Genomic DNA, 27687 nt, shown 5'->3' with positions numbered 1-27687 from the left:
GTCAGCTGTATTAATCAGCTGACATGTGCCCGGTTCAGTGCGGGCTCAGCGTCTGAGCCCCTGCTGAACCGGGGGTTACGACGTGGTGCGCACTATTACGTACCACGTCGTAAAGGGGTTAAACAACTAAGTTTGATTTGAATAATGATAAAAATACTAGCGATTATTATACTCAGCAATTTATTAGCATGTGCTAAACATAAAGGGCCTATTTCATAATTTGCATTTTGTTAAGTCACTTTTCTTTTCTTATCATTTGGTATTCATTGACATGTTTTGCTCCAAATTCTTCAAAATGTCTAATGTAGTTTACGAATGGATGAAAAATGCTCTCTTTTTTTGTACCTGTTTTGCACCTTTTTCTAGGAAAAAGTGGCATGTTCTATGAAAACGTCAAAACTTTCTTAAAAAATTTCAAGTACACATAAAATCACTCCAGGAAGGACTGGAATGCATTTGTGAAAACTTTTGTGACTATTTAAAAAGTTGTGATTGATTAATCTTGTGCAAGCATCTGTAAAACTACTACCAGCCTCACAATGGCGAACAAGCGCAAATAATAGATAAAAAAAACAGGCAACATACACCAAAAAATAGATGAAAAAAAGCAAATGCAATTGCCCCATAGTATTAACAACAACAAACACTTGTATTGCGTTTTTCTTACAATGGACTGAAAATGCTTTAGGAAAATGCGAAAATGCTCCATTTCTCAAAAAATGCTTTTCTAGAAAAGAATGCACACTTTTAAAGGGAATCTGTCACCAGAAAAAACGCTATTAACCTGTAGTTATGGGGTTAATCTGCAGGCTAATAGTGTTATTATCCTGCCCTGCACCCGCACTTACCCGAATGCTGCGGGGAGAAAATGAGCTTTATTCTCCCCAGCAGCGTTCCGGCTTAAATCACGGGGGCGGCACCGATGCTGGTTCATTAACCCCATATCTGCAGGTTAATAGCTTTTTTTCTGGTGACAGGTTCCCTTTAAGATAGCTAACTGATTTAGTATTTTCTATATTTTAATTTCAAAATGACCTCACATAGTAGAAATTGTAATGATCTATATTACTTGTACAATATTTTTGTGAAAGTATGTTACAAACAGGCTCGGTCTGGCCTGGCGGGGCGCCGGGAAATTTCCCGGTGGGCCCCGGGCCCCTTGCAGAGGGAACAGGAGAATTAAAAAAAAAAAAAAGGGGTTGTGGGCCCTTTAAGGGCGCGCGCATGCACTTTCACCGACGCGATGCCCAGGACAGTAGCGGGAGGGGCCTGGGAGCAGGAGAGCAGGGGCTGCACTGCAGCGTCACAGTCAGCAGACAGGGCCGCATGTCTGCTAAAAGTGACGTCACAGCGCGCCCTGCACTGCAGTCTCCCACATTAGGAGCGTGTCTGTACACTGTATGGGCTGGAGACAAGCCAAGGTACTGTAATATTTCTGTGTTTGTATGGATTTTTATGCATATGCTGCCGCATGTGTGTGTACAGTGTGTGTATATGCCTGTGTGTGTATATGCCTGCATGTGTGTGTATATGCCTGTGTGTGTACAGTGTGTGTATATGCCTGTGTGTGTATATGCCTGTGTGTGTACAGTGTGTGTATATGCCTGTGTGTGTACAGTGTGTATGTACCTGTGTGTGTGTACAGTGTGTGTATATGCTTGTGTGTGTGTGTGTGTATATGCCTGTGTGTGTGTGTGTGTGTGTACAGTGTGTGTATATGCCTGTGTGTGTGTGTTTATATGCCTGTGTGTGTGTATATGCCTGTGTGTGTGTATATGCCTGTGTGTGTATATGCCTGTGCATGTGTATATGCCTGTGCGTGTGTGTGTGTGTATATATGCCTGTGTGTATATGCCGGTGTGTGTATGTGTGTGTGTGTATATATGCCTGTATGTGTGTGTGTGTATATATGCCTGTGTGTGTGTGTATATGCCTGTATGTGTACATGTGTGTATATGCCTGTATGTGTGCGTGTGTGTGTATATGCCTGTGTGTGTACATTGTGTATGCTTGTGTGTTTATGTGTCTTCATACGTGTGTGTGTGCTTCCCTGCATGTCTGCATTTTTGTGTGTGTGATTGTCTGAGTGTGTCTGTGCATTTCTGTGTGTGCTTGCCTGTGTGTGTACGTGTCCCCATTTCTGTGAGTATGTGTATCTGTGTGTGTATATTAGGGCTCTTTCACATGTCCTGATATTTGCGGGACTGGAGATATCCGTGTCCACCTGTGTGTCATCCAAGTGACATATACTGGCGCTTGGAAATCAGTATACAGTTAGCGCTGTTCCCAAGAGCCGGGTGCTGAGCGCTGCCCTCATCATAGATCCCTGCAGGCGCTGTGATCAGCAGCAGCGAGGTCAATGATGAGAGTAGTAGTCTACTCCCACCGTGTCCGTGTCCAACTGTAAAAATAAGAATAAAATAAAAAAATCCTTATACTCACCTCTCCTAAGTGTCACCTGCTGTAATCCATGCGAGCGCTCATGCCGAGGAGAATGACTCCTGCAGCGAGCTTGCTCCAGAGCTGTGCTTAGTGAATGACAGGGCACCGCTTGTTGAGTGCAGCTCCGGAGCCCACTCGCTGCAGGAGACATTCTCCTCGGCGTGAGCGCTCGCACGGATTACAGCGGGTGACACTTAGTAGAGGTTAGTATAAGGATTTTTTTATTTTATTCTTTTTACAGTTGGACACAGCGGGTATAGACTATTACTCTCATCATTGACCCTGCTGGTGCTGATCGCAGCGCCTGCAGGGATCTATGATGAGGGCAGCGCTCAGCGCTCTTCCCAAGCACCGGGTGCTAACTGTCATCAGTGTGCGGGACATTTTGCGGTCTGGATAGCAGGTAAAAAACCGACATGTCAGCGTGTTTTGCCCACGGACACCACATGGTCTGTGGAAAGTGGAAACACACTGACATGTGCACATACGCATTCATGTGAATGGGTCTACGTGTGTCAGTGTCTCTGGTACTGTGGAAACGGTCACCGCATGTACTGACGTGTGAAAGAGCCCTTAGTATGTGTCTGTGTGCGCTTGTTTTCGCGTGATTCTGCATGTCTGTGTGCTCTTCCGAAGATTTATTATATTTGGAGATAGATGGGAGAGAAATTTTAGGAGACAGAATGGGGAGATGTGTGAAGAAACAGTATGGTGAACTAGGGGAGGGGTGGGAATGGGTGCGGGAACAGAATGGGGAAGGGATGTATAAGACAGTATGGAGAGTGGGGGAATAGTGTGAGGAGACAGTATGGAGGGAGAAAAGTGTGAGGTGACACAGCACAGAGACTAGGTAGTGTGGGGGAAGGTATAGTGATGCGGCAGTATGGGGGGAACAGTGTGAGGGCACAGCAAGGAGGGAACAGTATGCTGAGGAGGGGGGAGTGTGATAAAGGGGCACAGTATAGAGACTGGGCAGTATAGGGGGGACACAGTGTGAGAGGACAATGTGAACAGGGGGCCCAGTATGGTAAGGAGAGGACAGTGTGGAGAGCCGGTACCATAAGAGTGGTAGAGTGTATGTCACATTTTGTGCAGGGAGCATTGTAAGAGTTAGGTTTATTCAGGGGCTCAGTGTAGATATTTTTATTCAGGAGCATTATAATGACATTGCTCTCTTTAAGGGCATCGTGTCGGGATGTGCTGCAGAAGACCGGAGAAGATGGAAGTCTGCAGAGACGAGCTGTTGATGAGAAAAGTCATCATGGAGACTGGACAAGAGGAAGAACAGAAAGAGAACGACTCTAATCAGAGAAACCGTCTCAGGTAAGATACCTGGATGTAAATGTTCATTTGTGATACTGCCTGCGTCTCATCAGTACTGTGGTTCCTGTATGGTCCGCAGTCTGATGATGACTGATAACAACTCCCAGTATCTCTATTGTTAATTACATACTGGGAGTTGTAGGTTTATGTGATACAAAGATATATGGGGCTGACCTGACATTACAAATGATGGTGGTTCAGATGATGTATTCATGTACTGATGTGTTTGTGCGCGTCTGCGTGTTTGTATGTGTCTACGTATCTGGAATAATATGCATTTTTGTAAGATGCATGTATGTAAGAGTCCATTGTGGTGTGTAATAACATTCATATGCTTGGGGCACCTTTACTAAATCTATTAGGACTCTTTCACATGTGTTAGGGAATTCCATTTGTCTTTCCACATTTAGGAACAGACAAGTGAAATTTGCTAACCTTGTCATAACCATAGGGTTGTACTTGTATGGAGCGGGTTCAGGAGCTGAGCCTGCTCCATACCAGGCAGATGTCGGCTGTGTTACATAGCCGGCGTCTGCCTGTAACAGCAGTGATCAGAGCTCGCCTTGATTGCTGCTGTTTTGAGTATTTAAGTGCCCTTGTCAATCACTGACAGCGGCATTTAGATAGCATGATGGCCGGTGCATGCAGTCATCTGCTCCCTTCAGCCCCCTGTGACGCAGTTGCAGGTTGCTGATGGGTTGCCAGTAGTGCTGAGTGAGCGTGGTCGGACAAGGTGTTATATCAGCATGCTCGGGTGTTATCCAGGTATCTTGTAGTGCTCTGCTAATATGCTCGAGTCCCTGCAGTAACATGTTCTGCGGCGGTAGACAGAAGCAACACATGCAGTGATTACCTAACAAACAGGCAATTCCTGCATGTGTTGCGTCTGCCTACCGCCGCAAAACATGCTACCCTGGGGACTCGAGCATATTAGCAGAGCACTACAAGATACCTGGATAACACCTGAGCATGCTGGGATCACACCTTATCTGACCCCGCTCGCTCAGCACTAGTTGCCAGGTGCTGCTGCCATGTTAGTCGTTCAATGAAGCTCAGCCTGAGGTTGGGCTCCATGGAAGTGTCACAATCAAGGTGCCGGACGTTATTGCAGCACCCTCACTTTGTAGTTCGCGGTGACTGTAATGTCTCCCTCCTTGCACCGACCTTATAACAAGAAGCGAGTGGCGGCAGGGAGAATAAAACGTCATTTTCTCCATGTAGCCAACGCTTTTCCATTAAGCCGTCTAACCAGGCTTTAAACCCTATTTGACTGCAGATTACCCCTATATCTGCAGATAAATAGCGTTTTTCAAGGTGACAAGTTACCATTAAAGGGACTCTGGCAGTACGAAATGACTGTTCGAACAAAGTCCTGCCGCTTGGTGCTCCACAGCGCGGCCAATCATGTAATTATAGTACATTATAGAAAAGCATAACAAGTAATAAAACTGTTTATGGTGGGCTACAGTGTGGGCCCCTAGAGTCAGTTCCCCTGGTGGGCCCTAGGCACCCCAGTCCGACCCTGGTTACAAACTACATTTCAACCCCTCTTGCACTGAACCAATAGACCTCTTTCTCAAACTTTTCCATTTACCAAGTACATCCCAACGAGACTGCATTGAACGTTTAACCTAGAAAAAAACTTTTGCAAAGGAAAATGAAAATAAAGTGAAAAACTCTGTGTACGTATAATATATGCACCATTTAAAAGAAGCTTTTATTGTCCAATAAATACACAAGTCTCTTACCTATCCTGCAGAGACGCATAGCATCTAATAGCTGAGCTCCTGCAAGCTGGATTCTTACAGTGGGGACATCAATAGCAGCATTAATTGGATCTCCTGCTGTTCCTCTGCAAAGTTGTGAGCTTTTGCATTCTGTGACATCCATTCCCAGTCTGGGGACCAGACAGTGTACAAAATGTATTTGGGACCGTTTTAGCAAATTCATCAGAGCGTCCTGGGGCAAACAAAGGAAGTAGAAATCAAATTGTGTAAGATCATTTTCTGCTAAGACGTTTTCTCCTGACACCCAGAACACATAAAACAACCTTGTATCTCTTTTCTTACATATGCTGCACTTTCCCAAGATTATACAATAAGAAAGTAGATGTACAACTTTTATGTAGATAGGACAAATAAATAATGAATAAAAAGCAAGTTTTGTCTTAAGTGTAAGGATAGGAGTAATAAATGCTGCATTGTTAAATCTTTCTGGGTTTAAATCAGTGTAATATCTTGGATCCTGCATGCCTCTTCCATATTGACAAGCAGCATGTGGTTTTGATGTGCATTCTTGCCGCTGAAACCAGTTTGGCACTGGCAAAATTGAAGTGCAGTATACAGAGTAGCCACTAGTTGGCTAGTTGGCATTAGGTCTTTAAAACAACAAGACACAGGAAAAATTAGTGGTCAGACAGAAGGATAGCTCCACAGTCACTTCCCCACAGCTTCTATAACTCACCCCCCCCCCCGAAACAAGATGTCATCAGGGGACGATGCTGATGTCACTTACCACAGCTACTTTCACCACACCCCCCGATGACTCCGTAATCAATCATTGTGATGGTGATGGAGGAAAGGAGAAGTGATCACAGCTTCTTTCATCGCAGCCACAGTTTTGTCCCCACCACCGCACATATTTAGTTTATACTGCTGAAATGCTTCTGTCCACACCCCCTCCATCATTGAAATGACATGTCATCAGGGGGTGGTGATAAAAGCAATGTAAGTGACAGCAGCGTGAACCCACAGCATATATCACCGCCATTAAATGAATTTTCATCAGAGGTAGAACTGCTGTCCTTCATCCTGCTTGTATCACCTGCCACTTAATGGCGATACATTTCAGGACAGTGACAGAAGCTGTAGAGCTGTGGTGCTGTCACTCAACCTTTTTCTATTACTGCCCCCTGATGACATCTCATTTCAGTGAATGAGGCAGTGAAGACAGAAGCTGAGTGGCAGTGGGGACTGAAGATACGGAGCTATGGAGACAGAAAAAGTGTGGTTGCAGTGAAAGAAGTTGTGGTCGCTTCCCCTGCCTACATCACCGTGATTAATTATGGATGTCATCAAGGGGTGGTGGCGAAAAAAGCTGTGGTAAGTGATGACAGTGCCATCTCATTATAACATCCCATTTTGGAGAGAGGGGGACTAACAGAAGATGTGGGAAAATACTTCTTCAATTATTTACCATGATGAAGTTGCTTAACAGCAGCGATATATATGGGGTCTATCCCCCCTGACATGTTTCATGGTATACCTTTGGTTCTTGGATCCCATATTATGGACCTGATCTGATTATTTTCAGCTGGGTGTATTGGCTTATTACCTATAGGTATTTTCTACATATATAGGAATCTGTAATTCATATAGTTGTATTTATCTAGTTATACCTCTCTCATTTATTGTATTGTTGTTCATACATTTTTCATTATGATGTATATACAGTGCCTACAAGTAGTATTCAACTCCCTGCAGATTTAGCTGGTTTGATAAGATGCAAATAAGTTAGAGCCTTCAAACTGCAAACGAGAGTAGGTTTTATGAACAGAAGCATAAATCTTACAAACCAAAAAGTTATGTTGCTCAGTTGAATTTTATTAAATTTTAAACATAAAAGTGTGGGTCAATTATTATACAACCCCTATGTTTAATATTTTGTGGAATAACCCTTGTTTGCAATTACAGCTAATAATCGTCTTTTATAAGACCTGATCAGGCCGGCACAGGTCTGTGGAGTTATCTTGGCCCACTCCTCCATGCAGATCTTCTCCAAGTTATCTAGGTTCTTTGGGTGTCTCATGTGGACTTTATTCTTGAGCTCCTTCCACAAGTTTTCAATTGCGACCCATCTTAAGATCCTTGATGGAGGAGCGGAGGTTCTTGGCCAAAATCTCCAGGTAGGCCGTGCTATCCATCTTCCCATGGATGCGGAACAGATGGCCAGGCCCCTTGGCTGAGAAACAGCCCCACAGCATGATGCTGCCACCACCATGCTTGACTGTAGGGATGGTATTCTTGGGGTCGTATGCAGTGCCATCCAGTCTCCAAACGTCACGTGTGTGGTTGGCACCAAAGATCTCGATAATTTTCCCACGCTGTCAGTGACGTGCATGAGGTGCGCCGAGTTCATTGGACATGACCTCGGCTCATCTGGATGCCGTCACAGCGAGACACTGAGGAGCGCAAGCATGCCTGCGCTTCTCAGTGTCCGCGGGATGACAGGCTGGATGGCAGCTTTCTTCTGCGGTCCAGCCTGTCATCTCGATGTAGCAGAGCTGGAGCTGTCCTGGGAACCATCGAAAGGTAAGGATGATGTTGGTTTATTATTTTATTTTTATTACAGGAGATCGTTGGCTTCAGCTGAAATGGGCATGATGGTAAGTATGGTTTAATTTAGAACAATAAAGAATTGTGTGTTTATTTCAATTAAAGGACTTTATTCTGGGTGTTTGTGTTTTCTTTTAACTTTGACTATGGGGTTAGTAATGGGGGTGTCTTATAGACGCCTCTCCATTACTAACCTGGGCTTGATGTCAGCAGGCGTTATAAGCTGACATCAACCCCAACCCTATTACCCCACTGCCACCGCTACAGGGCAGTGGGAAGAGCGAGGCTAAGTGCCAGAATTGGCGCATCCTATGGATGCGCCATTTCTGGGGCGGCTGACGGCTGGTGTTTCTAGCCTGGGAGGGGGCCAATATTCATGGCACCCTTCCTGAGCTATTAATATCAGCCCCCAGCTGTCTGCCTAGCCTTTGCTAGCTATTAACATAGGGGGGACCCCACGTCATTTTTTTGGGGGGGTCCCCCATTTTAATAGCTAGTAAAGGCTAAGTATTCAGCTGGGGGCTGATATTAGTAGCCTGGGAAGCTCCGTGGGTATTACCCCCTTCGCAGGCTTCAAACCTCTGCCCCAGCCATCTGCTTAACCTCCGCTAGAGCCTAAAATTACAGGGAACCCCACGCCAATTTTTATTTTAATAAATCCTTTATTTTAACACTAAATGACAAGTACAGTAACCAACACTGTCGCTGTACTTATTATAAATGTGACTGACATGTTTCTATCTATCTAATCTATGTGTGAAGCTCTATTCTTTCTGTTCTAAATTGTCGGGTACAGATGCTGAATTGCCGGCCGGCTTTTTTAAAGAGACGGTGCATGAAAACACTATTATTTTTTTTACTAAATCCTTTACACTAAATGACAAGTGCAGTAACCAACACTGTCACTGTACTTCTTATATATGTGACTGACATGTTTCTATCTATCTAATCTATGTGTGATGCTCTATTCCTTCTTGTCTAAATTGTCGGGTACCGGTGTATGCCGCTGCTGAATTTGCCGGCCGGCTTTTTTAAAGAGAGTGTCTTCTGAGCAGTTTGTCAGCTTTTGGACACCTTTGCAGGTGTTTTCTATGTGTTTCTATGTGTTTTTGTTTGCCTGCCATTGGTTTTAACGGTGTTCGACGGTGTTCTAAGGTGTTCGACGAACAGTTCGACGAACAGTTCCTCGAACATCCCGGTGTTCGACGAACCGAACCGAACCCGAACACTATGGGGGTGGCTCAACACTAGATAGGACAAACCAAAATGAGGAAGGGAAAACACGTGCCTAGAAGCAACACAGCAAAGACAAGAGGATTATCAGCAGTTGGAAAGATACAAAACAGACTGTGGTCAAACAGAGAGGGAAACCGACCAACCGCCAGAGATCACCGGATCGAGTCCCAGAGCTGAGCCATGACAACACTTTTCCAACATAACAATGATCCAAAACACATTTAAGGTCACAGTTGCATCTGTCAAAATAAACTGAATTAACACTTTTGGGGAATTCTGAAGAGACAAGTTGAGCATCACTCTCCATCCAGGCTCTAAAAGAGGTCATTATTGAAGAATAGAAAAAGATAGATGTTGCAGTATGTCGTCAATTTGTTAATTCCATGCCAAGAAGACTTGGTGCTGTCCTTAAAAATCATGGACGTCATACAAAATACGTAAATGTTTTTAATGTTGGATGTATTCAGTTTTGCTCAACTAATTTGAATAAAACTGAAGTTTTTGCAATAAAAGTTATATTCTTAACATTAATTTAATGTTATGGGTTAAAAAATGTTCTATGAAACTCAATTTTGTCAAAATGTTGGCCTTTTTTCTTGTGTTCAGTGACACATTGATTAAAATCTTACTTTTCAAAGGAGGTGTTCTCATTTATGTTGAGCACGGTATAATAATAATAATTGTATTTATTAGTATAGACATTTCTGTTATCCTTCATTACAATTTCCTCCAACACTACAATAACCTGGCATAAAAGAGGTCTCGTACATATACATATTGTAAGTGCGCTGCGATTTTGACAGTATTTGGGCTGAATTTTTCTTTGCTGCAAGTTGTTACTTAAAGTTTTAGAGCTATTTACTATGTTTTATATAAACTATTTATGCTTCATTCAGCAATGGCGCATATCATAGAGGAAAAGCCAACAACATTGGATTTATCAAGTTATCAAGTACAAGGCAATATTTTATTAAAAAGACAGACTCTAGACCATACATGTCAAACTCTGACCCGGGGGCCAAATCTGGCCCACAGGGTGGTTTTATTTGATTGGTGACACCACAACCACCACCCCTATGTGGGTCCATTATTCTGTATGGAGGACTAAGTGGGGACCATTATTCTGCATGGATGACTATGTGGGGCTAATTATTCCGTATAGAGGGTTATGTGGGGCCCATTATTCTGTATGGAGCATTATATGGGGCCCATTATTCTGCATGGAGGACTATGTGGGGCTAATTATTCTGTATGGAGGACTATGTGGGGCCCATTATTCTGTATGGAGGACTATGTGGGGTCAATTATTCTGTATGGAGGACTATGTGGGGCAAATTATTCTGTATGGAGGACTTTGTGCTACCCATTATTCTGTATGGAGGACTATGCGAGGCCCATTATTCTGTATGGAGGACTATGTGGAGCCCATTATTCTGTATGGAGGACTATGTGGGATTATTATACTGTATGGAGGACTATGTGAGGCCAATTATTCTGTATGGAGGACTTTGTGCTGCCCATTATACTGTATACTGGTTGGCCTGTGACTTTGTCCAAGTTTTTCATTTTGGCCCTCTGTGTGTTTGAGTTTGACATCCTGCTCTAAACCCATTAGTCTATATTTATAATTCTAAAATGTTTGCAAATTTATTGTTAAAAAACATTTTACAGAAACCTAAAAAGAACTGGAAAATAAAAAAACTTTGCAAAAAAAAAATAAATGAACTACCTAATATTGTGTTTTATAAACTACACTACTAATTAACTCATGGTCATGAACCTTTTTTGATTACTATCAAAACAATACAATAACGGAACATGTTCACAGTTTGTATTGAATGAATGTTTCTCTAAAAACACAAGAAGTACAGCATCTACAAGTGATTGGCCAATTGCTTTATTTTCGTACACAGTCTTAGAGATTCATATCACATTAATACTGCATAATCTAAAGATGTAGAGTTCACATGAGTAATTCAGACCCACAAGCTCAGCTGCCAACATAGATTTTTTTGCAGGAGATGTTGACAGAAGAAAGGGTGAGTAAGCAAGGCTCCAAGGACAACCTCATAGACTGAAGAAAGTGAAGCAATGTTATTTATGTTTGAGCCTTATTAATATGCAATATGCTCAGTAGTGATTCTGTTAATATTAATCCAGTGTAAATGATTGTGGAAATATGCATTTCATTTCAAATTGCTTTCAAGACTTAGACCTAATCCTTAATAAATATTGTGTTTTTTTTTAACGTTATTACTAATATTCAAATGAGAAAAAAGGCAAATAAGTAAAGGCATTAAAGCTTAAATAAATGAGTTTTAGGATACGGCTCAGAAATTAGTTCAGTCAAGTTTTAATCTTGATCATCATGATTAAATTTGTCAACTTTGGGATATAAGAAATTGCAGGAAAACAAATATTTCCTCTCTTGCTTCTGAGTCAGTAGCAGATACTTCATCACTCAATATTTCTCATTGCTAATACGTATTTTACTTTAAAAATATGTCACACACAGTATGTATTACAGAGAACATGGGAAACTTTAATTTTCAATTATTGGCTTACTCTAAAAAAAGTAAAGACTTACAATCTTATCAGTAGATATTACATTTAACTGAAAACCTACTGCTGGGTTACATAGAGTTTACCACTGTGTTCAGTGGCTCCATCAGGGCTCATGTCCAAACCCCCGAAAACAAGATTTGGGAGTATGTGTCAATGGGGCCAATGACTATTACAGTGTGCTCTGCTGTGCATCATTTTTGGCTGTATATGCGTAGTTGAGGCGGTCAGAAAAACATAGTTAACTACGTCATTATGGCTGAAAATGCTGTACCAATATATTATATTGGCATATAACTGAGAACAATATTCCTCAACTCTCCAATTTCTGCAATAATTGAGTTGATGGTGTGTCTGCAGTAGACACCACCTTACTTGTACCAGGGACATGTACTTCAATTGTTAAAACTTATCATATAAGCCCAACATGATATGTTTCACCGTTAATTTGGCTTCATCAGGGGAACAAGGGCTTATAGCTATTAAATGTATTGGAAAAGACATAATTCAGACACAAACAATTTCTTGTCTCTAAATGTGCATTATAACGGGCACTCACCATTTGAAGCTTGATCTGAGCACACACTGACTTCCTCTTCACAGCAGCAAAGCTGCTAGCAAAAGTCTTCCTCACACAACTAACTCTCTGCATGGCTTGCTGAGACTTTCCCTCCATTCCAGCAACAGAGCGACAAATCAATGGAAATTTAACTCGAGGCAAAAACAAATCCTTCAGGTAGTCACTGGAAGCCAAATATAAAGGACAGATATATTGACTACACAATGCATGACCATATAGCATAGAGGATTAATAGTCATTGTTAATACTCAGTATGGTAAATAATATTGTGCAACATTATTTTATCATAGAGATAGGAAGAAGGCGTCAATCTAGAGTACTAGAATATATTACTTAAAAGGGTTGTCCAGACATACTCTCCCAATCTACCTGACATCCGGTGTTAAGAGATGCAACTATATCCAAGACAATAGAGTACTGTTTGACATCTAGCGAACATCGTGGATGGCTCCCATTTTAACTATATACTGCAACGCAACTGCATGATCGCACGTTCAAGTCCCTGAAAATTACTAAATACTAAGTAAAACAAATGTTTCTAAACCTACGGAAAAAAAACAATAAATGTTACTTACTCCGCTTTTCCCCTTTTAAAAATAAAAAAATAAGCATATTTGGTATCATCACGTCCATAAAAGTCTATCCAATTATGAAATTATGAAATTAATTAACTTGTAAAAGCCATGAGTAGAAAAAAAATCTAAATAGCAAAATTGCTTTATTTAAGTTGCTGCGCCTCCCTTAAAATATGCCACATAAAGTTATCAAAAGATCATATGCTTGCCAGGCCAAAAAGAAGCCTTCACTTGACTCCATCGACAGAAAAATGAAAAGTTACAAGCCTCAGATATTAGCAGCACAAAACTATTTTTATATGAAATTATTTTCACCACTTAGATGAAAAAATATATATACATGTTTGATATTGCAATAATCGTAGAGTCTGAAAGAATCATTTTGCCAGGTCCTTTTTGCTGCTCAATCAATATCTTAAAAACAAAACCCCCAAAACAATGGCAGAATTACATTTTTTTGCTAATTTATCGTACTTGGATTTTTTCCCATTCTTCAGCACATTTTATGGTAAAATGAATGATATCATTCCAGACTAAAACTCTGCCTGCAAAAAAACAAGTTCTCGTGGCTTTAGTGGCAGAAAAAATAAAAATAAAAAAACGCTATGGGTCTTGGAAGAAGGGTTATAAAATTGAAGTGTAAAAAAAGTTGCCTGTTCGGGAAGGGGTTAAAGGTCCGGACATTGACTTGTAGAGTAGCTAACTCTCCTAGGTTGTACTCAGTAGTGGTACTATATAGTTCTTGCTTGCTACCTCTCCTATGTAATTCTGTAAAAGTGTAAATTTACATGCAGTAATTTAAAGGGGTTTTCCGGTCCAAATAGATAAGTCTGAAGTCACTCTGTGTGCCTTTAGACTTATGAATTCCCCCATTGCATGCACTGTGCACTACAGGAATTCGCCGGTTTCTGAGCCAGGATCGGAGGGTATATATGCTTTATACATGGTCACGGCCAGAGTCCGTCCAGTGGGCACGGTCTCGCTCCATACATTTGTATTAAGTGAAGCCGTGTCCTGACTAGTGAAGCGGCCATCCAGTGGGTGTCGCCGACTAGATGGTGCGGCCTCGCTCCTCTGGCTCCATACTAGATTATGGAACAAGGCCGCGTCCACTAGATGGGCTCTGGCATTGTCACACAGAGTGACTGCAGAGTTAACGATTTGGACCTGACAACCCCTTTAAAGAATTACTTCTATGTACCTCTATCCATAAATGGAGCCATACAGTTTCCTTTAGTTTTTTGCTCTAGTGCCAGTTACTTTTACCTTGTAAACTTTTAGGACTTTTTACATTCACTTCTTCCAATGTCTGTTTCTTTGTCTTTCAAATACAATATGACAGATAATGGAATAAAAAAAATCAATAGGAATCAGTGCTTCAGACATCCCTGTATACTATGGTAAGCCTGAGAGCAAATGACTAAAATAACAATAGCGATGAGATCTGTGCTAATGTGGCTGACACATTGTGCCAGGCTCATATAAAGCAGTCTCTAAAGCCTCTGCTAATCTTTCTCTTTACTCTCACACTACAGGATTTAAAGACATTAGTGCAATAAATGAACAAAACTGAAATCAGCTCGACCTATTTCATTGCAGGTTGTATTGATTGGAGGTGTAAAGTGCATAATGTTCTGATTACATTTCAATTGGAATTGCATGTTCCCATACTCCCTATAAAGCTATAAATGTCAGCTCACTCAAAGTGAGTTTTAATGAAGATAATCATTTGGGGACTGACAGAGCGCAGAATGGAAATATATTTTTATGGATGCCGGAAAGAGCAGGCATCCTTTTTTAACCTGTATTCTTCATTTCTTCTTTCCTCTAAAGAAATGAAAAACAATATATCGTATTTTTCAGACTATAAGACGCACCGGACCATAAGACGCACCTAGGTTTTAGAGGAGGAAAATAGAAAAAAAAATGTCAGCAAAAAATGTGGTCATGATGCCCTGTTAAGGGTCTGCTGCTGACACTGTTATAGGGGGTAATGTCCCCCAATTCTGTTAATATCCCCATCCTGGTGTATATGGCCCCCTCCTTCCTGTTATTCGTGGCCTTCATCCCCATCCTGATATGCATGGCACCCCTCATCCCTCTTCCATGTATGTATGGCACCCTTCATCCTGATATGCATGCCCCCCCTCACACCCATCCTGGTATGTATGGCACCTTCATCCCTCTTCCTGGTATGTATGGCACTCTTTGTCCCTGTATGTATGGTCCCCCGCATCCTACTATGTATGGCACCCTTCATCCCTGTATGTATGGCCCCCCTCATGCCTCATCCCCGTATGTATGCCTTCCCTCATCCCTCTATGTATGACCCCCCTCATCCCCTTTCCTAGTATGTGTGGCACCCTTCATCCCTGTATGTATGGTCCCCCTCATCCTGGTATGCTTGGCACCCCCTGATCCCCATCGCGCTGCACAGGAAAAAAAATAATCACCTCCTCTCTCCTCCAGCGCTGTGTCCCACTCTGTGCCGGAATAGTCACTGCTCCCCACGCTGGGACTGTGTGCGTGGGGAGCAGTGACCATTCATTCTCCCTAATAGCATGCACAGTATAGCCGCAGCGCGGCTCCTGTTGTGCTCGGCAGTCAGCGTGCCCGCTATTAAAGTTCATGAATATTCACCACACCCATGGGTGTGCGCTATTAGGGAGAATGAATGGTCACTGCTCCCCACACACACAGTCCCGGCGTGGGAAGCAGTGTCTATTCTGGCAGAGAGCGGGACACAGCGCTGGAGGAGAATGGAGGTGAGTATAATTGTTTATTTTTTTTCTGTGCAGCGCGAAGGGGATCAGGGGGTGCCAAGCATACCAGGATGAGGGGGGCCATACATACAGGGATGAAGGGTGCCATACATTCCAGGAAGAGGGATGAGGGGGGCCATAAATATCTTGATGAGGGGGGCTATACATACAGGGATGAACGGTGCCCCCATAGGTTTGGGGAGCAGTGAATATTTATTTTCTTTAGCAGTGGGCATAGTGTAGGCTGCAGCAGGCGGCGGCTGCCTCCTGTGCCCCACTACTCCACCACTGTCGCTTTCCCCACATCTCACACCACCCACAGCCACAGTATTTATGTATATCGGACTATAAGATGCACCCCCCCCCCATCTCCAAAATTTTGGAGGAAAAAAGTGCATCTTATAGTCCGAAAAATACGGTAATTGTATTGACACATGTTAATAAACCATCCCTTGCTAATCTATTACATATTATATATGATCACTAAATATGGTCAGGTAAGTTTATCTCCAGACATGACAGCCATCTGTAACGATTTGCAGTGAAATTAAATCCAGTTTATGAGAATAGCGGACACATAAAGCAAAGATTGAATCACTTAATACTTACAATAATGTCATGTGCAGCAGACATGATTACAATTGCTAAACGGAACCTTCAATGTCCAAAAATGCTATTTACCTGCAGATATAAGGTTAATCTGTAGGTAAATGGTGTTCAAATCTGACCTTGCTGCCGAACTGGAGCAGCGGCTACAGAGAGAAGATTCATTTATATCCTCCCTCTAGCGGCTTATTTTCAGTCATAGGTAGTATACTGAGCAGTGACTGTAATCTTTCTCCACTATTCCTATTACTGAAAGTGAGCAGCTACTGGGCAGATATAAGTTAATCTTTACCCTGTAGCTGCTGCTCCAAAAATGAAGCCAGACAAAGTTTTAACATGCTTTTTAGACATGAGAGGTTTCCGTTAAAGTGTAACTGTACTTTAAGATGACTTTTCAGAATAAACTGTCATGTGTGTAGATATGAGAGAATCTTTTAAAATATCTAATTGCCTAACAAAGATGTGTATAACAGTCTAAAGTCTCCAAAGACTAGATTGATCCCCTTTTGATATCTTTAATGTAAACACAGTGGCCTCAACCAATCTTGATAGGGAAAATAGATGGTAACTGGTGGTAACTAATAGCCAATTTAACCACACACTGCAGTGAATGACTTTTTAGGTAACTTAAATTTTAAAAACAGTCCAAAAATCATTACTTTTTGGGGCAGATGCCTGCATTGTTGGTGTTTACACACAGGTGGTGCAAACGTAAAACCTTTTCCACACAGAATGATGTAAAAATGATTGCTGTTTGGGGAGTATCAAGAGATTTTTGTTGATAAATAAAGAAGCAATAGCTTTTCACAAGCTGGCCAAAAATCATCCCTTTATTAAGGGAGCAGGAATGGGTTAGCTGTTTTGAAAGTAAAGAAGTAATGGTTTCTCAATTAGGAGTGAAATAATAATCCCTTGGGACCTGCAACAGATTTGCTGTTTTTTTGTTTTTTTTTAAATGATTAAACAATCATAATGGCTTTTTATCAAGACCAAGGATACTGCTGGTTCTTTTTCTGCACCATGCTGTGACGGTTGGTTGTCTTAGCCAGCATCATTGTTATTCTTACTTTGAATGTAAGGCTTGTCCCTTGCCTGTGCCAAATTAACCATCCACCTCCTGCTGCTCCTCCTCCTTAAACCATATCCTGCTGCATGTAACATAGACATTGAGTGTTTGTTTAGGGACTCAATCCTGTGCAGTATACTTCAGGGGAGCTTCATCTGACCCAAAAAAATCATTAACAATTGCAATGGAATTTCAAGAATTTTTGTTACAATAAGTTACAACAATTTTTACATTTGAGCCTTGCACTGCACAAATGCCATATCCTGCACTTTGTGCTACCGAGGAAAGTCACCACAGATACAGGCACAAATACCTTCATTTTCTAGCAAAACTAAGAAAGCATATGAGATGTAGCAAAAACTTGATGCATGAAACACATTAAATTTTATTTTGAAAAAAAAAATAGCATTTTGTGCCATTACCAGAGAAGGACATTTTTTTAAATAAATTATGGCTGCTAGGTATCTTCCATTGAGTTTGAACATACGCAATTCCTTTGCAAAAGCAGTAAAATCTAGGTGGTTTGGCATCAATTGTGGTGATCTTGGACAAGGGGGAGTTAAATTAATTGTATTACTCATTACCCTGCAGATATGGAGTTAATCTGCAGGATAATAGTGTTGTGAACCTGCCCAGCACCTGTACTTTGAACCCTACTGCCGGGAGGAAATTAACTTTTAATTCTTGCAGTATTCGAGTTTCACTCACAGGAGTGGGTCTAGTCATCGCTCTGTGCATGGAAAGTGGCGGCTGTTATCTCGCCCTGGGCTCTGACTGACAGCAGGATTAGCATTAGACATGGCTGTCAGTCAGTGCTGAGGGCGCGGCTACAGCCACTGCTCTCCATACACAGAGCAGTGACTGAAGCCACACTTGCCCCAGTCCCACGACCCGAACACTGCCAGGAGGAATAAAGTAAATTTTTCTCTTGACAGTGGGGCTCAAAGTCTGGGAGTTGGGCAGGTTCAGAACGCTATGAATCTGCAGATTAACCCCATTTCAGCAGGTTAATAGCATTTTTCACGTGACAGGTTCTCTTTAGGTTTCCACATAAACGGACGAATGTACAAATATTTCTTAGGCAAACAAAAGGCAAATTGACAGCATAATGGAGGGAGAGGAGGATGAGTACAGAAAACTGTAGATGAGGATGATGATGGGTCTGAAGACAATGACCAGAAATTACTCGCAGATGTGGAATGGTTACCAGACAGACAATCAAAAGGACAGCTTGAGCCTTGCTCATTTTGCTGGTCAGTTTGGTTTCACCACATAAGCAGTTGTTGCTGTTTCATGTGCTGACAGAATTACTTAATTAATCTTCCAAAACATGGAAAAGATTTCCCATTCCCCAGCAGTGTTGGTGCTGCTGCAAGAGACACATTTTTAACCATAGCATGTTCTTTTTTATTTCTGTTGCCAGGACCACTTTTTCAATTAACATACATTATAGACACAAATATAATGCTTATGCCATTTTCAAAAGATTTGTAATACACTTTGCCTACACTGGAAAAATATGCAGTCACCAAGATATGCCAGGTAAAGGCCAAAAAAGCCGCCAGTAATGCTGGTGTGGCATGTACAATTTAAGCAGGTGTGCAAAACAGAACTGCTCAATTCAATGCTTTTTTTATAGTGTAATACTTTGTTTATAAATTTTGCTGGAATATTAAATTATGCAAAAAGTAAAGAGCATGTATAATGTTTTACTGTTTTTTTTTAAACACTATTATCTACCCTGACAAAAAAAAGGTAACCAAGAATGATACATTGGTTGGTAAGCACACACATGGAAAGATGCTTGCAGCAACAGACAGCAAGTAAGTCATGGCAACAGCCAGCAGTATTGTTGTGTCTCTTGTTAAAGTAAAAACCTAATAAAACAGTAGCCTTTTTTGTGATTTTTTTTAATCACCCCCCCCTTGACCGAAAATGTAGCATAATCCCAAAATGCTATGTTGCAAAGTAGCTACACGTAGGTTCACATCAGGAAAAGAATTTGCGCAACAGCATGCAGTATACTAGTGTGGTGTACGGTTACTAAATTGGACTACTAAAAGAGGTTTTCAAAAATTAAGAGTCCTTTTTCATAAGATTTAAAAACAAAAAAATTAATAAAACCCCAGGCCTTTTACCAAAAAGGACGGGACAATAAAAGCTAAATTGGTTCGTGCCCCAATAGAAAGCATTTGCAATAAGCCGCTGTATTCCGATCGCATGTACGAGTCTAGAAGGAAGTGTGCAAAAATCTATATTTTTGTATAGCACACTCTCTGTGTGAGGTAGACAGTTGCATTTACATTTTTGGAATGTGGAGATTTTCTTTTGCCTTTGCAGGTGCAACACTTCTCTATCACTTCAATCTTTGGATCATTATTCACAGACTGAGACTAACACCGGATTTTCAATGTGCTTCAGAACTGCAGAAGTACACTAAAATCAGGTTTAGGCTTTGTAATAATGAGCAGTGGTAGTCCCTCCCGATTGGCTGTGCTAGACTGTGTGATGTGATAGCTGCAAGACATTATTGAGAAGCCTGCATGACAAGCCTACTCTTTGGCTGGTGATATCTTCAGCAGTGTGATATTTGATCGAATTTACGAGGACCTGCGAATTTCATGAAATTCAAATCAAAGTCAATCCGCAGAGGATTTATTCGCTCATCTGTAATGGAGTAACACTACTTCTGGCCATTATATGACTTGTATCTTGCATTTTTTTCTTCAATTTTGAAATCTCAGCAGTTTATTCTATGTCTTTCTGCTTCTATTTCCATCCAACGTCTCTCTCATCTCTTCTCCATAGAAATTTATAGGAAAAAGATATAATTTGATCTCTTACTGGAAACAGAATTACAGACAGATTTTAGCAGTTTTTGGGGGAGCTCGATCAGAGCAGGAGAGCAAAAATGCTTGATAACATATATTATAAATATTCTTCACTTCACTTGTACAGCTGATTTCTGAAGAAAAAATAATAAATTTGTAGTTACTATATAACTTAGAAACTTTTTTAAAGAGAGCTCTTCACCAGGCTACACACTGCCTTTTTAATTGGAAAAAAGCATGTGTATTTAAGATTTTCTGTCGTCCAATTCATAACAGCACAGTATGGATATAGCATGCTTTCCATGCTTAGGTCAATACTTTTGCTTCAGTATGGTCTTTGTATAGATCTCCACACTGAAGAAAGATATGAACCAGACAAAATCATATGCAGAGTACACTGCTAGTATAGAATTGGTAGATATTGGCAATGGTTGGCAGAGTTTGAATAAGCAAAGAGTACTAGAAATACAGTAGCTTCTTAGGGCTCAGCTACTTGTAATGTCTAGTGGAAAGCCACTCGACACTGATAAAGAACCTTTATAAGTTGATTGCAAGAAATGCTGATGAAGTGTTCTCCATTTCTACTAATCACATTGTAGGAAGTAACCTTTAGACGTCAATGGTTTTTACCAGAATGAAAAAGGATATGTTGAATGGTAATGGTTCTCTAACACAACCTGTTTCTAATTGCATGATGTTTCCTGAACATAGCAGTGAATTTGAAAGTGCACACTTTAATAACACTATGCAGGGGTGTTACTACATGGAGGAGGAGCAGGCAGGGCATTTGCCCTGGGCTCAGCCAGCAAGGGGATGCTGTTTGACCGCCTAGTGAGGATGTCCGATGGGTCTCCCAGGCAGCCAAATCTAGCCGCCCTCCAGGAGTGGGATTTGGCCAAACTGACAACTGTCTCCGAGAACAGGTAGAAAGTGTAACATCCCTGGCGGTGTGCTGGCATGGCTTACCATCTCCCACCATGCAAGACCGCCAACTTACCTATCAGTCCAGGCTGTGCACTATACTCCTTTACTTGCTGTGTGCATGTCTCTTGTCTGCTGGCTTAGGGTGGCGGCGCTGTTACTTCCTGATTCTTAAAGTTACAGTGTGTGCAGTCCTAATGCGTCCCCAGCCTATTGCTGTGAGTCACTGGATACTTAAACCTCCCCCACTCTGTGGGAGGTGCCTGAGCAACACCTCCTTTCAGTGTGTTCTGTGCAACTGAGTTGCCAGGTCCGGTCCTGTATCTTGTCTGTTTCCGCCACCCTGGGGGCTGAGTACCCAGGCCTGTTACCAGTATCTGTGACTTCTAGTCTATTCCTGCCACCCTGGGGGCTTAGTACCCAGGCTCGTTCCTGTATCTCGTTCCAGTGTCAGTTCCTGTCTGAACTGTGTCCTAGTCTGTTACCTGTTTGTCTCTATGTCCGATCCTTCCCTTTTCCTCCTGTGTCTTAACCAGTACCTAACTCCAACTCGTTGTCTCTGTACTTCTGCAAGTACCTTGTGTGTATATGGTTCTTCTTGTCCCGTTTCCCTGCCTCCGTATCTACCTCCTGTGTTCTAGCTATCTTCCTGTGTTTCCCAGTCTGTTCCATGTGAATAGAGCCCTGTCCTGTCTGCCTGCACCTGCGGTTCTGCTCTGCTCTACTCAGCTTCACCTCCGCACCTGCGGTTCTGCTCTGCTCCGCTTGTCCTCCTCACCTGCAGTTCCGCTCTGCTCCGCTTGTCCTCCATGCCTGCGGTTCTGCTCTGCTCCGCTTGTACTCCGCACCTGCGGTTCCGCTCTGGTCCACTTGTCCTCCGCACCTTCGGTTCCGCTCTGCTCTGCTCCGCTTGTCCTCCGCGCCTGTGGTTCTGCTCTGCTCTGCTCCACTTGTCCTCTGCGCCTGCGGTTCTGCTCTGCTTGTCCTCCGCGCCTGCAGCTCTGCTCTACTCTGCTTGTCCACCGCACCTGCGGCTCTGTTCCTGTATCCCAGTCTGTACTGGTCCCTATCCAGCCTGTTTTCCTACCTGCCAGTATCGGCCTGTCTGCATACCAGCCGTGCCTGCCAGTACCCAGCTGTCTGCATACCAGCCGTGCCTGCCAGTACCCGCCTGTCGGCATACCAGCCAAGCCTGCCAGTTCCTGCATTCCCCGGTGTGGGTCAACAGCAGTGACCGGGGTCTGACCTGGAATAGCACCTGGGCCACCTCCCACGTCCCTCCTCAGACCACGGAGTTGATTAAGCCGCCGTGTATTTGTGGTCGGATCAGGCGAGGCCCCTAGTCATGCCTCTCCAGGCACTCCTCGGTTCGTGGCCCAGTGGGACCACTAACCACGCTCACGTCAGTCAGTCCGGGCGTGAGCGTAACAGGAAGCCAGATCCCTGCATTCAATCATCATCGCATCTTACATAGAGCGATCATAATTGAAGCTTCGGCTGGCACTTCATAGATCAAGGCGACGTCAGGTTACCTGATCACACTGATGTTACTCCTGCGCTGCAGACAAGGAGAAATGCAATAAGGTAAGTGCTCCAATATAGCTGAAGATAAAGAGGAGTCCTACTAGGGGGTAGAATCTTGTGAGGGGACAGTATAAAGAAAAGTGTGAGATGACCGTATTGGGGGTAAGTAGCATGAGGAGACAGTATGGGGGGAAGTGAAAGAACAATATATATGGGGGTAAAAGTGTGAGGGGATAGTATGGGAGAAGAAAAGTGTAAGAGGACAGTGTGGAGGAAAAAATGTGAAGGAACAGTGTGGGGTGATACTGACTACGTCTCATCATTACTGTGGTTTCTGCATGCTATGCAGTCTGATGATGGCTGTTAACAACAACTGTGATCTTATTACCATTGTTAAGGACATACTGTGTGTTGTACGTTCATGTGATACAATTGTACAGTACATGGGAATGACCTGACATTGTAACTGATGGCTATACTAAACTTGGGGATGTATTCTTGTACTAATGATGGTTCTGGTGATGCATTCCTGTACTAATGGTGGTTGTAATGCAGTATTTTTAATGTTGGTGGTACTGATGTTGTATTTATGCACTGATGGCACATCTAGTAATTAGAGATGAGCGTTGTTCTACTCGAACTGTTCGCCAATCTCAAATTCGAGCTGTTTTGGGCAGTGTTCGAGCCGTTCGGCGAACACGAACAATTTGAGAAAAATTCGGCTGTTCGAGGTTATGTTCGATAACTGTTCGTGCACCAAAATCATAGCTGGATTTTTTCTCAGTAATGATGAAAATTAATGTTAATACGCAGTTTGAGTGTACAGCGGGGTGGGGGGAGGGGCAGGGGATGGATCTCTGCAGGAACAATGAAGATCTCCATTTTTTTTTCTCTTTCCCGCATTTGCAGTGGGGAGGTGCAATCTGTCAGCCTATCAGCAGCGCACACACGGAGCGAAGTGCTTTTTTTCACACAAGCAAGGGCATGTGTCATTGGCAGTGTATGTCACATGTCCTTGCCCTATAAGACCAAGCCATTTTCCCCGTCGCCACCATTTTCTCACTGCTGCAGCTGCGTGTTAGACGGCACCGCTGTTGCTGTGTGCGCTATACCTTGTTAATTTCAAGCCAATTTTCGCACAAATATACAGATAGCTTGGGAGTAGGGAATAGTTGTGATTGCAGTCCTTTTAAGGACTAGGTTACAGCATTTCCTACGACTTTTATCAGGGAGGTCTGTGCTCTTAAATAGATAGGTTGTGGGAGTAAAGACTAATTGTAATTGGAGTCCTTTTCAGGACTAGAGATGAGCGTTGTTCTACTCGAACTGTTCGCCAATCTCAAATTCGAGCTCTTTTGGGCGGTGTTCGAGCCGTTCGGCGAACACGAACAATTTGAGAAAAATTCGGCTGTTCGAGGTTATGTTCGATAACTGTTCGTGCACCAAAATCATAACTGGATTTTTTCTCAGTAATGATGAAAATTAATGTTAATACGCAGTTTGAGTGTACAGCGGGGTGGGGGGAGGGGCAGGGGATGGATCTCTGCAGGAACAATGAAGATCTCCATTTTTTTTTCTCTTTCCCGCATTTGCAGTGGGGAGGTGCAATCTGTCAGCCTATCAGCAGCGCACACACGGAGCGAAGTGCTTTTTTTCACACAAGCAAGGGCATGTGTCATTGGCAGTGTATGTCACATGTCCTTGCCCTATAAGACCAAGCCATTTTCCCCGTCGCCACCATTTTCTCACTGCTGCAGCTGCGTGTTAGACGGCACCGCTGTTGCTGTGTGCGCTATACCTTGTTAATTTCAAGCCAATTTTCGCACAAATATACAGATAGCTTGGGAGTAGGGAATAGTTGTGATTGCAGTCCTTTTAAGGACTAGGTTACAGCATTTCCTACGACTTTTATCAGGGAGGTCTGTGCTCTTAAATAGATAGGTTGTGGGAGTAAAGACTAATTGTAATTGGAGTCCTTTTCAGGACTAGGTTACATGAGTTCCTATCAGTTTTTGCCAGGCAGGTCTGTGCCAGTGCTGTGCAAGTTTTTTTCACAGCATTTGGCTGAATCTAGCAAAGCTAATCCTTTTTGGCCTATTGCAGAGTGTGTTAGTCAGTGGAGTAGCCTATCTGTGTTGCAAGATATAACACCTGTGTATAGAATACCAATTTTTTTACTGCACCTAGTGAAGTAAAATCTTTTGGGCATAGCATCATTCTATTAGTCCATCTATACTGACCTCCATCAGGTTGCAAACTGAATATAATTTTTTTCTGCATCTAGCTCTGAAAAAATATTTGGGCTTCTAGCAGTGTGTGGGACTTGGTCTATTAGTCCATCTATACTGACCTCCATCAGGTTGCAAATTAAAAATAATTTTTTTCTTCATTTAGCTCTGAAAAAATATTTGGGCTTCTAGCAGTGTGTGGGACTTGTTCTATTAGTCCTTCTATACTGACCTCCAGCAGGTTGCAAATTGAATATAATTTTTTTCTGCATCTAGCTCTGAAAAAATAGTTGGGCTTCTAGCAGTGTGTGGGACTTGGTCTATTAGTCCATCTATACTGACCTCCATCAGGTTGCAAATTAAAAATAATTTTTTTCTGCATCTAGCTCTGAAAAAATATTTGGGCTTCTAGCAGTGTGTGGGACTTGGTCTATTATTCTATCTATACTGACCTCCATCAGGTTGCAAATTAAAAATAATTTTTTTCTGCATCTAGCTCTGAAAAAATATTTGGGCTTCTAGCGGTGTGTGGGACTTGGTCTATTAGTCCATCTATACTGACCTCCATCAGGTTGCAAATTAAAAATAATTTTTTTCTGCATCTAGCTCTGAAAAAATATTTGGGCTTCTAGCAGTGTGTGGGACTTGGTCTATTAGTCCATCTATACTGACCTCCATCAGGTTGCAAATTAAAAATAATTTTTTTCTTCATTTAGCTCTGAAAAAATATTTGGGCTTCTAGCAGTGTGTGGGACTTGTTCTATTAGTCCTTCTATACTGACCTCCAGCAGGTTGCAAATTGAATATAATTTTTTTCTGCATCTAGCTCTGAAAAAATAGTTGGGCTTCTAGCGGTGTGTGGGACTTGGTCTATTAGTCCATCTATACTGACCTCCATCAGGTTGCAAATTAAAAATAATTTTTTTCTGCATCTAGCTCTGAAAAAATATTTGGGCTTCTAGCAGTGTGTGGGACTATTTGTATTAGTCCATCTATACTGACCTCCATCAGGTTGCAAATTCAAAATAATTTTTTTCTGCATCTAACCCAGCCAATAGTTTTGGCCTAATACCACAGTTTGGCCACTCAGCTCTGCTTGGTTACCATCCATTGTTTTTTTGTGCAAACAACTCCAGAGTTGTGAATTAGTTAACCACCAAAATGAGTGGAAAAAGGCCTGCTGCTGGTGGAAAGGGGAATAGGCGTGTTGGGAAGGGGAAAAAAGGTTGTGTCCGTGGGGTAGGTGTTAAAGCAACAGTAACATCTGCAGAAGAAAGACCATCTTCCAGCCAAACTAAAATGTCTACTTCTTTTAGCGGACAATGTGATAAGATCCCTTTCTTACGGCCACGCCAATCGCTACAAATTCCAGATGAGGCACAAAAACAGCAGGTGCTTCAACGGATATCAAGTGCTCCTTTAAGTGGGCTCTCCTCCACATCAACTTCAACATCACAAATACTCCAGTCCTCAAAGGTGTCACCCAAATCGCACTTGCTTCCTCACAGCTCCCAAATCTCCAGCTGCCCGTCTGAGTATGAGGTAGAACAGATGGTTGAGTCTGCAGAGCTGTTTACTCATACTATAGCCTGGGAATCAGAGGTCGACTCCAGCGCTTCTGTGAATCCAGACGAGGAAATGATCTGCACTGATGCCCAGAATCTTTATGAGTCGGATCCAGGACCAGACGCAGAAGGTTCTGACCATAATGTAGACCCTCATTCCCAAACTGTAACTCCTGTTGGTGGAGACAATGAGGAAGACGATGATAAGACTCAAATACCTGATTGGAGCGACAACTTTAGTTTTTTGTCAGGGCAGGAACAGGTTGGCTCTGAGGACGACGGGTGTGATAACGCACAGGGTGATGATGATGAGGTCGGTGATCCCACTTACTGTCAACCCACAGTCAGCCAAGAGATGAGGTCAGCAGAGGAGGTGGAGGAAGATGCTAGTGACGACGAGGTCAGGTTGCGCCTTCCTGGACAGAGACGTAGTACTGGAAGCACGTCAACAACTGCATCCTCAAACACAACTCTGCCTCTCACCACAAGTCGTGGTGGCTCTTCAGGTCGCATGGGTGCTAAGCCTTGCATAGCCTGGGCATTTTTTCAGATCGATAAAGATGACCCAACTCGTGTTATCTGTAACATTTGTCAGCAAAAGCTAAGTAGAGGCCAAAAAATACATAGTTTGAGTACTTCATGCATGAACCGGCACATGGACATGAAGCATAAGTTGCAGTGGGAAGCTCAGTGTGCTACAATGCGGCCTAGCCGGCCGGGCCAATCACCGTCTGCCATATCTTGTGCATCCGCGGCCTCTTCATCCTCTGTGACTGGGGGGACAGCAGTCACACCTGTTTTGGGGCGCAGACCTGCCACCTCTTTACCCGCAACAGCCAGCGTGATTGGCAGGTCATCATTTTCTTTGGAGGTGGTAACACCAGCTGGTGTTGAGCGCTGTCCGACATCGATAGCACCACCTTTGGATCAAGGCAACCTAACATGTCCGCCTGCATCTTCCTCACAGACCGGCAGTTTGCCGGGGACACCCTTATCAACCCCGTCTAAGCACAATAGCCAGCCCTCGGTCCCTCAGATGTGGACAAGTAAAAGACCATTTCCTCCTAGCCATGAGAAAGCTAAGAGGTTGAATTTCACCATCTGCAAGCTCTTGGCTACAGAAATGCTGCCT

The 27687-nt window shown here is 42.7% G+C and overlaps 1 protein-coding gene across 3 annotated transcripts in view; it reads right to left on the bottom strand.

Annotated features, from left to right (window-relative positions):
• Positions 1-27687, bottom strand: part of MYO18B (myosin XVIIIB) — a 1187635-nt gene that overhangs the window by 725688 nt on the left and 434260 nt on the right. For all 3 annotated transcript variants that reach the window (XM_073672938.1, XM_073672946.1, XM_073672953.1), the window contains 2 exons: positions 12457-12640; positions 5514-5724 (listed from right to left, as the gene is read on the bottom strand). In XM_073672938.1, coding sequence (XP_073529039.1) covers positions 5514-5724; positions 12457-12640 — 395 coding nt within the window. The remainder of the gene's footprint in view (positions 1-5513; positions 5725-12456; positions 12641-27687) is intronic.

Source organism: Phyllobates terribilis, unplaced genomic scaffold (genome assembly GCF_046119375.1).
Source record: "Phyllobates terribilis strain yellow unplaced genomic scaffold, ASM4611937v1 Scaffold_1__5_contigs__length_1240528914, whole genome shotgun sequence".
In the NCBI taxonomy this organism is placed as follows: Eukaryota; Metazoa; Chordata; class Amphibia; order Anura; family Dendrobatidae; genus Phyllobates; species Phyllobates terribilis.
Note: the sequence above shows the minus strand (reverse complement) of the source record. Positions and strands in the feature narration are given on the sequence as shown.